General features: G+C 40.1%; 1 protein-coding gene across 2 annotated transcripts in view; it reads left to right on the top strand.

Annotated features, from left to right (window-relative positions):
* RELN (reelin) overlaps nt 1-14,920 on the top strand; it is a 271,266-nt gene that overhangs the window by 243,397 nt on the left and 12,949 nt on the right. For both annotated transcript variants that reach the window (XM_015628416.3, XM_015628417.3), the window contains exons 47-60: nt 846-986; nt 2,334-2,511; nt 3,864-4,057; nt 5,159-5,415; nt 6,193-6,347; nt 7,126-7,340; nt 7,627-7,804; nt 8,830-9,005; nt 10,241-10,347; nt 10,752-10,994; nt 11,517-11,692; nt 13,291-13,364; nt 14,164-14,325; nt 14,661-14,818. In XM_015628416.3, coding sequence (XP_015483902.1) covers nt 846-986; nt 2,334-2,511; nt 3,864-4,057; nt 5,159-5,415; nt 6,193-6,347; nt 7,126-7,340; nt 7,627-7,804; nt 8,830-9,005; nt 10,241-10,347; nt 10,752-10,994; nt 11,517-11,692; nt 13,291-13,364; nt 14,164-14,325; nt 14,661-14,818 — 2,414 coding nt within the window. The remainder of the gene's footprint in view (nt 1-845; nt 987-2,333; nt 2,512-3,863; nt 4,058-5,158; nt 5,416-6,192; nt 6,348-7,125; nt 7,341-7,626; nt 7,805-8,829; nt 9,006-10,240; nt 10,348-10,751; nt 10,995-11,516; nt 11,693-13,290; nt 13,365-14,163; nt 14,326-14,660; nt 14,819-14,920) is intronic.

Below are 14,920 nucleotides of genomic sequence, written 5' to 3'. Positions count from 1 at the left end.
CAGGGATTAGCTTTAATTCATAGAGAAATTTATCTGCTCACAGCTCTTGACTCACAGTCTACACCTGCAGGAGCTGTAGAACTATTTGGTGTCCCTTGACTGTTTTGGATAGATTTTCATCATCTATCTTGGGAGCTGGGACACTTAATTCATATATAGGGAGCTAAGCCAGTTTTAATCAATCAAATGAATATAATTTACTGAGTAGAGCCAGGATCACACTACAGATAATTTCTTAGCATTTCCAGCTGAGCCCTGGGTGGACGGAAGCAAAGCCAGGGTCATGCTGCAAGCCCTGGATGGGCCTTCTCACCTGTCCCCAGCCCACTCCCTAGAGCTGCTCTGACTTAAATGTAGTTGGGAGAATTCATAGAGAAAAGTCAGGTAAATTTGTTGACTTGGACTTGTTGACTGGCTGAGGTTGAGATTTAGAGGGTTTGGATTATTCTGGCTTGATCCAGCTCCTAGCTATCCCGTAGGTTTGGATCTGTGCTAGGACATGGTTACAACTAGTCTGAGCTTCCAACTGGGAGTACCACCTTCTTCCTACCCTCCTCTCCACTGCACCAACCATGGCCCACTTGCTTTGCTTTCACTGGTGATCAATTTCCTACCTCCCACACTCTCAGCTTGATACCAAGCACTTGTGCTTTGTTCTGTTCTCAAACTGTGAGCACCCTTTTCTTGGAGGGATATTGTCATTGTCAGAAACCAGCCCTGGATCATGCTGGTACCAAACAAACCTTCCAAGAGCAGTTAGCCTCAAGACTAATATTTCCTTTCAGTCAAAATAAAGATTGCCTTCACTAGAAAATACGGAATTCTGTTTTTCTTTCTCTCCCAAGGTCTCAAGCAACTCGTTTCCGCTGGCACCAGCCCGCTCCTTTTGACAAGCAGCAAACGTGGGCAATCGACAACGTCTACATCGGGGATGGCTGCATAGACATGTGCAGTGGCCATGGGAAGTGCACACAGGACAATTGTGTGTAAGTGCTGTCTGTTCCCTGTCCTGCCCAGGGCTGCAGGACAATCAGCAATTTCAGTCCTCCTCTGTCATTCTGATGAATTTGCAGGAAAACCTGGGATACAATTCTACAAAGGGAGATGGATTTTGCTGTTGAAACTGAGCAGGGCACTGGGGCCACTTGGGAGTAGAAGTAACAAGAGGAAGGGGAGCTGCAGGGGTTGGCTCTGCCAGACCTCTGACTGTTCATGCTCCATGGCCAAAGCAGACAGTTCTTTCCTCAGTGGCAATGCATCGCCTCTGCTCTTGCCTCTGCTGCATCAACTCCCCTCCCACTAGGCAGGGAGAGAGTATCTTTTGAGTTTGCACATCCCTCCAGAGACATACAATCCTGGAGCTTCCCAGAATATGTTCTCCTTATTTCCCAGGGATTTCACACCATGCCCCTGTGCTCTCAGCCTAGTGCTGGGTGCAGAGAACCTGGGCTGAAGGTGGGACATAGCCACTAAGCAGGATATATGCCAGTTCTTCACAGAGCCAGCTTTTGCTTTTTTACTGGCATTACCTTGATGGTCTGATGACTCTGCTCTGTGGTAGGGTTTGCCAGGAAAGGCAGACTGGCTTGATCCTCAAACTGTTTGCATAACAATCCACACAGAGTCCTGCAAAGCTAGCAAACAACAACCCCCAGATTTGCCTGTCTTGGCAACAGAGAAATATCTTCCAGATGGATGTATTGCTTTTTTCCCAGCCACAAATGGCAGAAGAAATGGGAGAATGGTTGTATAATTGCACTGTGACTGTATTTTTTAGAAATATACTTCACTGCAGAATAGACATATTATTGTGTTCTCCTCTAACATGACAACACTGAAGTACCAAGACACAGTATCTCTGGTGAAATCTCATAGAAGCATAACACAGTTCCAAGGTCTTATCCAGTCTTTGATACATTATAAGAATGTTTTTCAAAGGGAAAAAAAGGGAGAACTATATGGCAATAAGAAAGCACCCATCTACTAAAATTTTACAGAAACTTGAACTTTAACATTAGCAGGACATTTTTAGGTTTAGTACATTCTCTTGGTTTATCTATCGAAGCACAATGTATTTTAACTGCTTTTACTGTGTTTGGGAGGGTGCCCTGTATTAGAAGCTTGAATGGTACACAACACTAAGCCTTCAAAAAAGTCATTTTTGTTTCATATTAATAACAAAACGCCAGATGTTTGAAACCCCCACATACCAGTTGTGCTCTAGTAAATGATGCCCCTATGCAGAATAAGATGGTACCTCAGTAACACAGCACTGATTAAACCTCCATGCAGAGCCTTTGCCAGCTGATTTGTGCATTTGTTTTGCTCTGCAGCTGCGACGAGCACTGGGGTGGGCTGTACTGTGACGAGCCAGAGACTCCCCTCCCGACACAGCTGAAAGACAACTTCAACCGCTCCCCCTCCAACCAGAACTGGCTGACGGTGAACGGGGGCAAACTGAGCACGGTCTGCGGGGCCGTCGCCTCTGGGATGGCTCTCCACTTCAGCGGGGTGTGTGTCCAGCACAGGAACCAGCTTCTTCCATTTGACACTACCTATGGGACTGATTTTAAAAGTTAAATAGCAAGGCATTAAAAAAATAACAGCATAACATATCGGGCATATCAAATATTTTTAAAAATTAAATCCTTTGCTTGGCTGAAGATCAAAGTCAAACAGGTCCTACAGACTAGGGTCAGCCAGAAACACTCCAGGAAAGCATGTTCCATGCTATGCTGCAGTCAGGAAAATGAGATATAGTGTGTGTGGCTCCTGAGAGGAGCTGTAGAGAGATCTTCAAAACCTAGTAGGTTAAAGCACAGTGTAAGTATGTAGACTTGTAATTTTCCTCCTAAGACTCTCCTCATAGCACTTCAAACTTCCAGACCAAAGTTTGGTGTGGCTTCTAATCAGATGGCAGAGGTAAATTAATAACTAGCTATTTCCACTCGTGTAACTTGCATGTGGTCCTTGACAATATAGAGCCACTGAAACACAGAATGGGTAGGGTTGGAAGGGGCCATGGTGGGTCATCTGGTCCAACCTCCCTGTTCAAGGAGGGTCATCCTAGAGCACATTGCATCTATGTGTGGCCTCATCCTTCAGAAGTCTCACAGGTGGGTGTTTTCAGGGAAAGCTCACAGTAAAATTTCCTAGGTTAGCTGCATATGTAGGTATATAACCCTGACTGCTGCTGAACTACAGTTTGCTAACAGATAACCTCAGGATTTAAAAATTACAAAACAGTATTTTAGAAACTTATGCCTGTAGATCTCTTTTGTCAAATTCATAACTAAGTTCAAAAATTAATGAAAGTTTTCTAAAATAAACTAATAGAAGCATTACATTTTTGCTTAATTCCAGTAGGACTAAGTATGCACCAACAGACCAAGCAATGTGAAATATATAAGGTCTTGTGGAAAACACACATACTAAAATTGCTTTGCCATTTGTTGGTTTGCGTAAGTTGAATCATTAGCACATAATCAGTGATTCATTAATTCTGCATGGAAAACTTCTTAGTTTACAATGGAGGAGTGGATTTCTGCAACTCTTCTATTAAGAGGAAAGGTGAATACATGAATGTTGTAAAACTGAAGGTACAAGTAGCAACATATATAAATACACAACAGGAATTTTTAAGATGAAGCATGACTGAAATTATGTCTTCAGGGAAAACATATATATATATATATATTGTTCTGTTATAGCTTTACCTTTAAAATAATTAATAAAATGTTGTACAATTTTAAAATTTTTGCAGCATGAATCCACATTAATAGTGACTGCATAGTCTAACAATTTTTATGAACCTAAGTTTTGCCAGACAACACCAGCCAATGCATTTTTTCATTGCTTTTAAGGGCTGCAGCCGTATGTTAGTTACAGTGGATTTGAACCTCACCAGTGCAGAATTCATCCAGTTTTATTTCATGTATGGATGTCTGATAACTCCTAATAACCGCAACCAAGGAGTGCTGCTGGAGTATTCTGTGAATGGTGGAATTACCTGGAGCCTCTTAATGGAAATTTTCTATGATCAATTCAGCAAGCCTGGGTTTGTAGATACCTTCTTTCTGCCTGTGTAAATTTCTCTCTAAAGTCAGCTGGTCTTGAATGTTTCATCAGAACCCGTAGGATATATTAATGCTGTGGTTTGCATGTCAGGTTTGGATGTACAAGTTCAGCTTGTACAGTCTTATAGGTATTTATGAATGGCCTTGGTGAATGTATTGAGAGCATCAGCATTTGTGCAGCTGCTAGGCCAGAAATACAAGAATAGCTATGAGCCTGTAGCAGTCCGGTAGATTTCTAAATGGTTTCAGTAAGATTAATAGCTACTGTAGTGATGTCCATCCTGTTCTTAAAGTTGCTAACCTTTGCAATCTATTTCTTTATTGGCAAGATCATAAAATCACTGATTGTTATAAGTTAGTTATAAAATGGTGTGGAGATGCAAAACTTCATTTCTGCAGTTATCCATCAAAAGCATGGATACACTCAAGTCCTACTTTCAGATGTTTGTGAGATTAAAAACATGCCTATATATGAGCTGACCTTTTTCTCACTGACTAATTTAAAAGATTCACAGAGAATGGGGATGTGAGGAACCCATTATTTGTTATTTTATTTGAGCACACCTAGAAATCATTAGTCCTTTAACTGGACATGAGATTTCAGTGTATTATTGTCTACTGTTACAATGGAATAGATAAAATTCTACTGGAACATTGCTATAGGCTGAATGGCTCCAGGCTGAAAAAAGCAATCTTCATTTTACTTCCACATTCTCCTTCCTAGCACATCCCTCAATAAGGGCCTTATGGCCACACCCTGCTAGTCCAGACCATTGCATTCAGTCCCATAAGGACAGCTGGAGCAAGTGAGGTTGTTCAAACCATGCCAGAGTCTGGGTGCTGATCCTGCCAATCTCTCCCTGAACCCCTGTCCCAGGGATGACATTGGGAGTGATCAGAAAGATTTTTGTTACAGAAATACCTCCTAGAGGAACATAGGCTAGGCCGGTCTTTTTCTTCTTTCCCAAATTCCACGTATTCTAGGAAACACAGAGAGCAGACATGGTAAAAGCACCCAGCACAGCGCTGCAGTGTCCTCCTCCTGCAGCTTTCCTGCAACTAATTTCCACCTTTTATTCCAGCTTTGTGAACATCCTCCTTCCCTACGATGCCAAAAGCATCGGGACACGTTTCCGCTGGTGGCAGCCCAAGCACGACGGGCTGGACCAGAACGACTGGGCCATCGACAACGTGCTGATCTCAGGCTCAGCCGACCAGAGGACGGTGATGCTCGACACCTTCAGCAGCGCTCCCCTGCCGCAGCACGAGCGCTCCCCGGCCGACGCGGGGCCCACCGGCAGGATCGCCTTCGACATGGCCGTGGAGGACAAAACCACAGGTGAACATTCCACCTGCCTCTGAGCTAGGGAGCAGGAAGCCAATGCAAGTTATACAAGATTTGCAGACCTTGCTGAGCCTCTGAATCTTTGTCTCACTGTGATGGTGATCACAGACAATCCCATTGCTATAGAAGCCTTGACTTTTGTTTTTTTCTTCACAAAAAACAAAATGAAAAGATGTAATGCAGCTTTTTTTTTACTGCATGAATATCTTTAGAAAATTCATTAAAAAAAAACAAAAACAAAAACAAACTTAAAAGTGCCAGGTTATTCTGAGCATATTTCTTATCCTGAGTGTCTGTTCCCTATTTTCTAACTTTGTTAAATTTTCTTTAGAGAAGTTAAATGACATTTTACAACTAAATTTTGTAGAAGACGCATTTCTGTATGTTTATAAGGCTTAACAGCTACCAGCACTGGGGAAGACTTTGTGCAGACATGTAGGCAACACCCATTGAAAGGTTCTCCCAAAATGTTCAGTGCAATAGAACTTTGTATTTTAAGTAAGTCTCAGATCCTTACTTCTTGATCATTAAAACATAATGCTGTAATGCTTCTGTAAGAGAGTAGTAAAAGGTGCTTCCAGCAATAAATGTGATAAATGTAATACATACTTATGTGGGAACAATGGGGTACTGACATTCTCAGGAGCAATACTAAATAATCCTCATGTAGGCTGAAAAACAAAGCTATGAATCACCTTTTGTGGTTAACACTAATCTCTGTTTAATTTATATTGTCACTGTATATTACTGACATTGCCATTTATTTTCAAGTGAATGAACACTGGTTATTCCATGATGATTGCTCAATTGAGAGATTTTGTGATTCTCCTGATGGTGTCATGATCTGCGGGAGCCACGATGGCAGAGAGGTCTACGCAGTCACCCATGACCTGACTCCTACAGAAGGCTGGATTATGCAGTTCAAGGTAAAATCTGTCTGCAGGATAATTATTCAAAACCACATTTTGTTCCAGGTGTAAGTATATCTTTCAGGAGGAAGGATGATGTATAGGCCTACACAGGAGCTCTTCCCTGCTGGGAAAAATGTTATTAGGCCATCCTCATTTTTCTCACTTACTGTGTGTTGGTCAGCTTCAATACCACAGGCTGTTCTCAGAAGTGGCACATTCTTCTCTTCCAGTACTGCAGTTCCATGGACATAGTGAAATAAGGGTATTGCACATCTACAGCTGCTGGTGAGGGAAAAGCAGCTCCACAGTAGTTCACTCTGCTCCTGGGTTGTCATGTATTCACATCAAACCTGCACCCAAACTGGCCTCCATACACCCCTTTACCTAAATTAAGAAAATAACCCAGCAATATATGGAAATTGCAAGAACCTTTTGCACATCCATCCATAAAGGTGGTCTGCCTAATCTGTGGCCTTCTTAGAAATATTCAAATCTCAGGTTGTGTGGGAGAGGATATTAACTTTATTTGTTATGTGGTACTGGAGTTTAAGGCACAAGTGTCAAAATCTGGAAATCCAGAAATGTGAGCTATCTAGAAGTAAACAAAATTCACAACATGGTGTCTGTTCTCAGTCTTGAGAATATCAGAGATCTGCAGGTGACTGGCACCATACAGGCACTGATACTGCCATCATTTCAAACAAAATTCTGCAGTCTGTTTTCAAGTTCAAACACTTTTTAAACTCCCCCACCTCAATTAATTCTTAATTACTAATGGTCTCTTCTTTATTAGGTTTCTGTTGGATGTAAAACCTCAGAAAAACTTGCACAAAATCAGGTCCATGTGCAGTACTCCACTGACTTTGGCGTTAGCTGGAGCTACTTAGTACCTCAGTGCTTACCAGCCGATCCAAAATGTTCTGGGAGTGTCTCACAGCCATCTGTCTTCTTTCCCACAAAAGGATGGAAAAGAGTGACTTACACACTGCCTGAAAGCCTTGTGGGCAAGTAAGTATGAATTTGTTACTCATTTTGTCTTGGATTAAGTTCCATTCCTGGAAACATGACAGGACATCTGCCTATTTATTTTCTTTCAAGTATATTGCAGAATAGCAGTGTTCATGTTCATTACATTATGGATATGTAAAAAAATCAATTTCACTAGATACTTCCACTGCTTGTGGAAGCTCAGAAGATAGTACAGCCATGAGTATATTGTGTTTAATCACCTTTTTTCAATTGAGCAAAGTTGTTTTACGCATATGTCTGGTTTTCTTCATTCCTTTCTACCTAGTCCTGTGAGGTTTCGGTTCTACCAGAAATACTCAGATATGCAGTGGGCCATTGATAATTTTTATCTGGGCCCTGGTTGTCTGGAAAACTGTAGAGGTCATGGAGACTGCCTGAATGAGCAATGCATCTGTGATCCTGGGTATTCGGGTCCAAACTGCTACTTGACCCAGACACTGAAGGTAATTTTATTGCATGTTTTAAAGAATGAATTTTGGCATGTATTTGACTGGGAAGGAGAGAGAGAAGAGATTGATCTCACTGGAAATTTACCTTTGATTCCTGTCAGCTTGAAGACAGTCAAATCCATTTTCAGCCCATTCCTCAGTTTTTTAATAAAACTACTACTGCATTATTCAAGAACAGGTTTGTTGCTTTGAAAATAACACTTAGCCTGAAAAAGCTGTGATAAAGTTCATTGTTAATCTTTTAATCATTACAGGATGTAAATCACCCTTGCACATATGGTTGTATTTGAAAAAAATAGAAAGATTGTCTTTACTGTAAAAGAGCTTACTGAAGTAGAGAAAAAAAAAAATGGCATAGAATTAGAAAATTAATTCACCTGGCTGTTACTCATGTTATCCAATAACAAGCAAGTGGACTTTAGTTAGAAATTACTAGTTTAAATGTTAAAAACAACTAACTTGTCAATTATTATGTCATTTGAATTATTATAAGCTTCTGTTTTTCATCTGAAATACAAATTACATGAACAAATATCATTGTCTGTTTGCCATTTTTAATTAGTAATGTATCCATCATATTAAGGACACTTGGGATAAAATGGTACGATTTTAGGGGAGTTTTGCTGCTAACTCCTCAATGCCAGGATTGCTTGTTTTGCTGAGGAAAGAGATAGAATATTTTTTCTCCCATGCATACAGAAGTCCCCTACAGTTGCCCTCTGCCATCAAAATTTTGCCATGCAAACCCAACATGCTCATTCATTTGCACATTCCAATTTCAATTTGCTGCATTACCTCCCAAGTATGTTAAATTCCAGCCCTAATATATTTTCACATTTAGCCAATTCAGTTCAAGTAGCCAAATATTCAGCCAGAAGTGATTATGTTCAGTCACCCTGAGAAAAATTTACAGTGTTCTTGAGCCCTTCAAACACATTTAGGTCAGTTCCAGCTGTGGTTATCAAAAAGACTTCAAAATCTTCCTTACTTGTGCTTCATGTTAAATACCTTACTTACAGACCTTCCTGAAAGAGCGCTTTGACAATGAGGAAATTAAACCTGATTTATGGATGTCCTTGGAAGGTGGAAATACCTGTACTGAGTGTGGGATTCTCGCAGAAGACACAACTCTGTATTTTGGAGGTGCAACTGTGAGGCAGGCTGTCACTCAAGATCTGGACCTGCGGGGAGCAAAGTAGGTCATGGTTCTGTGTCATTGTCACGGGGAGCTCTGTCATACACTGGGAAAGCAGCAGGCAGCATAGCTGGGAGCTCAGGGAATTTTAGGCCACCACAAGAATAGCACTACCTGAGGCAGACACTGATGAGATTATGACTCTCAAGGTGCTGATGCTTTCAGGTGAGTCACAGAGAGCAAGGCTCACCCTAGCACAGTGGAAAGAGTCTGACATGTCCAGGTGAAGCAGTAGGTTCCTTTGTCCAGAAATGTCCTGGAATCAGCAACTTCTGTCCTACAAAGAGGCAAGGCACCAGTCACCAGGGCATCACTCCTGGCAGCACCAGCTATGTCTCTCACTGAGTTCTGAGCAGGACTTCTGCTGGCTGTCCTCTCTTGTGTCCTCATACAAGACCCGTTCCACTCCTATGCTGTTGGAAAGGATGACTTATCAGGAGAGCAATGGAATTCTGTCAGTTTAGAGAAGCTAAGGACATGACATAGGCAACTTCAACATCATTTCTCTTGACCATATGGCTTTAATGAAGCCACACACTCTGACTCCTGAAATTCTGCAAGTTTGCTAAATCACATAAGGAAGGGGCCTCAGGGAGTCTCTAGTCCAACCTCATGCTCAAAGCCAGGTTACACTGAATTCAGGCCAGTTTGCCCAGGACTTTGTTCCATTGGACCTTTAAAAACCTCCAAGAACAGAGATCCAACTGTTTGTCTGTACAGGAACACTTGTACTAGTGTTCAGTTACTCTCAGAGTGATATTTTTTTTTTCTTTTCTTTCCCCGTGTTATATCCATTTGCAACTTCCTATTTTTTCAGTGTATGACCACTGGCTCTGAGCTCTGGTTCCAATCATTCCGGTGTCTTCTACTGATCCTGCCTCAGTTTACCAATTCTTTTATGTCCTTCATTGATACAAGGGCACCTTAACATGGGGTGAGCTCCCATTCCACCAGGACTCTCAGGAAACTCTTAGCAAAGCAGCTGCCATCCAGTCTGTCCCAGCTGGTACATTTGCAATGGGTTACTCCCTCCCAGGGGCACTTCTTAGCAGAATTCCATGAGGTTCCCATGAAAATTACTAGACAATGTTTTTGGAAACCTTTGTAGTACTTGTGCATCAATGTTCCTTGCTTAAAAATGCTGGCATTTGGAACAATTTCAGCATGTCTGTTAGCAGAAAGCAACCTCTATTTGTGCAAATATAACAGATGTGATCATATACATTTACTCTTAGGTTTCTACAGTACTGGGGGAGAATTGGAAGTGAAAACAACATGACAACATGCCACAGACCGACTTGCAGAAAGGAGGGAGTGCTGCTAGACTATTCCATTGATGGAGGCAAGTACATACTGTATTTACAAATGAGCTACAGTCTGGTTCTGTATTCATCCATGAATTCCTGAGAAGTTGTCAGAGATCCAAAATAAAAAGCTAATTCTTAATTGTGAAGCTATTTTTGCCCACGTAAAGATTTTTTTCCCCATCTAAAATTTAATCTATTGCTCAGAAGTTTTCCATAATCTTCCTGCCTTATTTCAGTAATCAGTGGCTTCCACCCAAGTTGATTATTCCTTTTTACAATTACAAGATTACACTTGCAGCGAGTAACAGTTGCCAACTATCCTTAGAAGTTAAGCTCTATCAGAAGACCATAGCTATTACTTTTTGTTACCTATTATCTTACTTTAATCCTTTAGAAGGTTCTACCATATGCTCGGGTTTATTGCATCTTTTCATTCTAGGGATATCCTGGACTTTGCTCCATGAGATGGATTACCAAAAGTACATCTCAGTGAGGCACGACTACATCCTCCTCCCCGAGCACGCCCTGACCAACACCACCCGCCTGCGCTGGTGGCAGCCGTTCACCCTCAGCAACGGGATCGTGGTGCCCGGGCCAGACCGGGCACAGTGGGCTCTGGATAACATCCTGATCGGGGGAGCAGAGATCAACCCCAGCCAGCTGGTGGATACGTTTGACGATGGTAAAACAGCTGCCACACCTCATCTGTTGTCTGGCATTATCTGTTCTTATCTTACCTGAGCCCTGTGAGCTAGCAAGCAGACTTTCTTTTATTTTAACTCTGCAAATTTTTCATTTTGTAGGTTAATGCTGTTTATATGCTATTTTTCATGCTATTAATAGAAATGTGTAAACATATATACATATATAAATATATACACATTTATATTCAGATGTATATGTGTGCACATGTATATACATAAAAAATTTTATTTCAGTCCAACCCATTTCATTTAAATTTCTGGTATTATGCTTTTATGTCATCATATTTTTTAAAAGTACTATTATTTAAACATTTTATCACCTCACTGGTGATTAATGTCTTTATTATGTCTCTTTGTAGCTTGCTGTGTGTCATTACAGATAGCATAAATGTAGTGTCCATATGACTAAAGTACTCTATATAGTGATTCTGTGGATTCATTACTAAGACTTGAATGTTTACCAAGACAGTGCAGTAATTTTATTTAACTCATCTTAATAGAAGGCACCTCTCATGAAGAAAACTGGAGCTTTTACCCTAATGCAGTCAGAACTGCAGGATTCTGTGGAAATCCATCATTCCATCTCTACTGGCCAAATAAGAAAAAGGATAAAACACACAACATCCTGTCCTCCAGGGAGCTCATTATACAGCCAGGATACATGATGCAGTTTAAAGTAAGAAATATTCCCTCTCTCCAAAGTAAATAACACAATGAAAATTCATCTAATATGTCTCCAGAAATTAATCTTCTTCCAACTAGGATGCCCAATTGGATGAATAATTAATAGTGACTTTTTACTAGAAATTAAAGGAAAACATGAGATGTAGGTAATGAGAACCAGAAAGACTGCATGCATGAAAAATGTCAAAATATTCTGATTGTCTGTATGCTTTTGGGGTTAGTCAGAAGAATTGGAAGTCTAATACCATTCTCCTGAAATGACTGGATCATCAGATACAGTAGGAATTGCTTTCTAAGGTGAGAATAGATGCCATGCAGAATAAGTTATTTTCCCCTAATTTGTGAAGGAACGGAAAAGGAAAGGGAGAAAAAGGCTGGAGAAGAGCATCATAAGGAAAATACAAGTAGTGTGTTCAAGTAGAAGTGCCCACTCTACTTCCTTGTGTCATGGAAAATGACCTAAACCATCAGAGAAACATTTCTGAGTATTTTAGTTTGATTTAAGGCAGAATTCTATACAGGGCCAAAGGCAACAAGTACTTGTTTTCCAGAAAAGTTCTTGGCCATTCCCCAAGCACAATTTATGTCTTAAATAAACCAGGAGCTAACATGAAAGTAGGGTTATCAAAATAGTAATCCACTTTGTTTTTATGGTTTTTTTCTTGCTCTTCTGTTTGACAAGATAGTTCCAGAATTTTCCATCTTCCACTGATCAATATTTTCACCTTTTCTCAGTGTCACTGCCTATTTTATATTGATTGTCTAATATAATCCCTAAAGCACTGCTTCCCCACTCTGCATACCAAAGAAATTATATAAAAGAGGAGTCTTTTAAGTTTTTTACTACTGAATGTCAAGACTGCCTCCAAGATGTTTATTTTACCTAGCCTATCATCTTTTTCCTCTATTTTAAGACCAAAATTATGATAACCCATCAGCATTTAATAGTTCATATTACTAAACTCTTACTGCAGAGTTTTTCTTTCCTGATCTTCTCCCCATTTTTCTTTACCACTCACAGCAAAGATTTTATTTCTAAACTAATAAATTCAGCTCTAACATTGCTTCTCTTTGGTTTTGAAATTTAGCATTGTATTATCTAACCAGTAATGTACACTGAGTAGTGTAATCTTTCTACTGTAATATGGAACAAATATGTCTATTGTTTTAAATATTCGGAATAATTCTGTTCCTAAATTGGACTGATTTAAAGTTTATGTCCACATGTTTATCATTATTAATTTTAAATTTCAGAGGTGCTTCACTTTTGGAAATACCAAGGAACTACCATATATTTTGTTTCAGAAACAATGTTTGTGCAGATATTTAATTTGGACTAGAAATAAAGTGTTAGGATTCTGTTAGGAAATAACCAAAGCAAGGAAGTAAAATTCTTTAAGTAAAAACAGTATCTGAAGTACTGTGTCTTTTGTTTTCCATCCACTTTTGATGGATTTTGCCCAAGTTCTAAGTTGACAATCCCTCATACACCCAATAAAGAAACACAAAAAAGAAGAACATAACTTGATTGTATTTCACTTTGAATGTCTACCTGACTTGCTATAGCAGTTGATTTTATTTGTGCTATAGATCGTGGTTGGCTGTGAGGCAAATTCTTGTGGGGACCTCCACTCAGTGATGCTGGAGTATACAAAGGATGCCAGGTAAATAACAGCAGAATACACAGACCTGAAAAGAAATAGTATGACATTAAAAACATAGAGAGCTTCTATTTATTAAAGCAATTGCTTTGCTATTCATGTTGTAACAGAATCTGAACAAAGCCTGTGTGCAAGCACTGGGATTTGTCTATATAACTCCCATAAATTCTCTTTATAATTTATCCCAGATGTTGACAGATTCATGGCATTGAACTTGTAGTTACAATCATGAGCACGTTCCTGTTAAAAATGTGCTTACAGGAAAACACATTTTCAAGAAAGTCATTTAGTAGGATACGGAACCAAGTAATGAAGTGGGAGTTACTTAACTGCAAATTGGTCTTTAACTAGCTAACAATAACACTGTCTTGTGTGCTGTAGAATAACAGCATATTATAATTTATAAAAATGAAGGTATATTCTGTGCTCAAATAAATGTGGTGGAAAATGTAGCAAATTCTACTGGGACTCTTCTGAACACTGTAAGAAAGAGGCTAAGGAGCAGCCTCCTAAATAAATCCTTCTCTCATGCAGCCCAGAGCAGATGTATGTACCACACTGCTGGGAGTACCACCACCAAGGGCTCCACAACACTCAGACATCCTCCCTGGCTGCACCTGTGCTTTGGCCTTTCACCTCTTGTTTATTTGTGTCTCCAGAGCACGAAAACTATTGCTGACAAGCTCTTGTGTTTGTTTAGTAAAACAGGCAATTTCATGACCCTGAGAAATAATGTTTCCCCTTCGTTATTTTTTCAGTTGTTCAAAAACGTTTTTCTGTTTTATTTTTGTGCTTTCTACAGGACAGACTCATGGCAACTTGTCCAGACACACTGCCTGCCTTCCTCATCTAATAGCATTGGCTGCTCCCCATTTCAATTCCATGAAGCTACCATCTATAACTCTGTCAACAGCTCTATGTGGAGAAGAATAACTATCCAGCTGCCTGACCATGTCTCATCCAGGTAGGTTACTGAAAGGTCAGATCAATAAAGTGACAGCTGTCTTGCTGGCACGGTTTACTAGGAGCAATTAAACTAGGTTTACTAGGTGAATTAAAAATTATTTCTTATTGCCTATTTAGATTTGATACATAATTAATGATCTTCAGGAAGCTTTTTTTAAGAGAAGTCACTACTGCAAATGATGCAGCAGGATGGGTCTTTCCAGTTATTGAAGTCACAGCCCCCTCATATGACATTTTTGGTTACAATTGCTGCTGGTGTATTAGAACATCACTGTACAGATGTGTTTAATTGCTATGTTTCCTAATACAGTGTTTGGATTTTGATATTTGCAGTGCAACCCAGTTCAGGTGGATTCAGAAGGGAGAAGAACTAGAGAAGCAGAGCTGGGCAATTGATCATGTGTACATTGGGGAAGCATGCCCAAAGCTGTGCAGTGGCCACGGGTATTGCACAACTGGAGCCATTTGCATCTGTGATGAAGGATTCCAAGGTTCCATTTTTTCATTTTCTCTTGTACATCTACTACTGTGTAGTCTAACTCAAAATTAAACAAAAAGACAAAGTGATGTATCACATACAAATTCATCAATGG

This window comes from Parus major, chromosome 1A (assembly GCF_001522545.3).
Source record: "Parus major isolate Abel chromosome 1A, Parus_major1.1, whole genome shotgun sequence".
Lineage (NCBI taxonomy): Eukaryota > Metazoa > Chordata > Aves > Passeriformes > Paridae > Parus > Parus major.
Note: the sequence above shows the minus strand (reverse complement) of the source record. Positions and strands in the feature narration are given on the sequence as shown.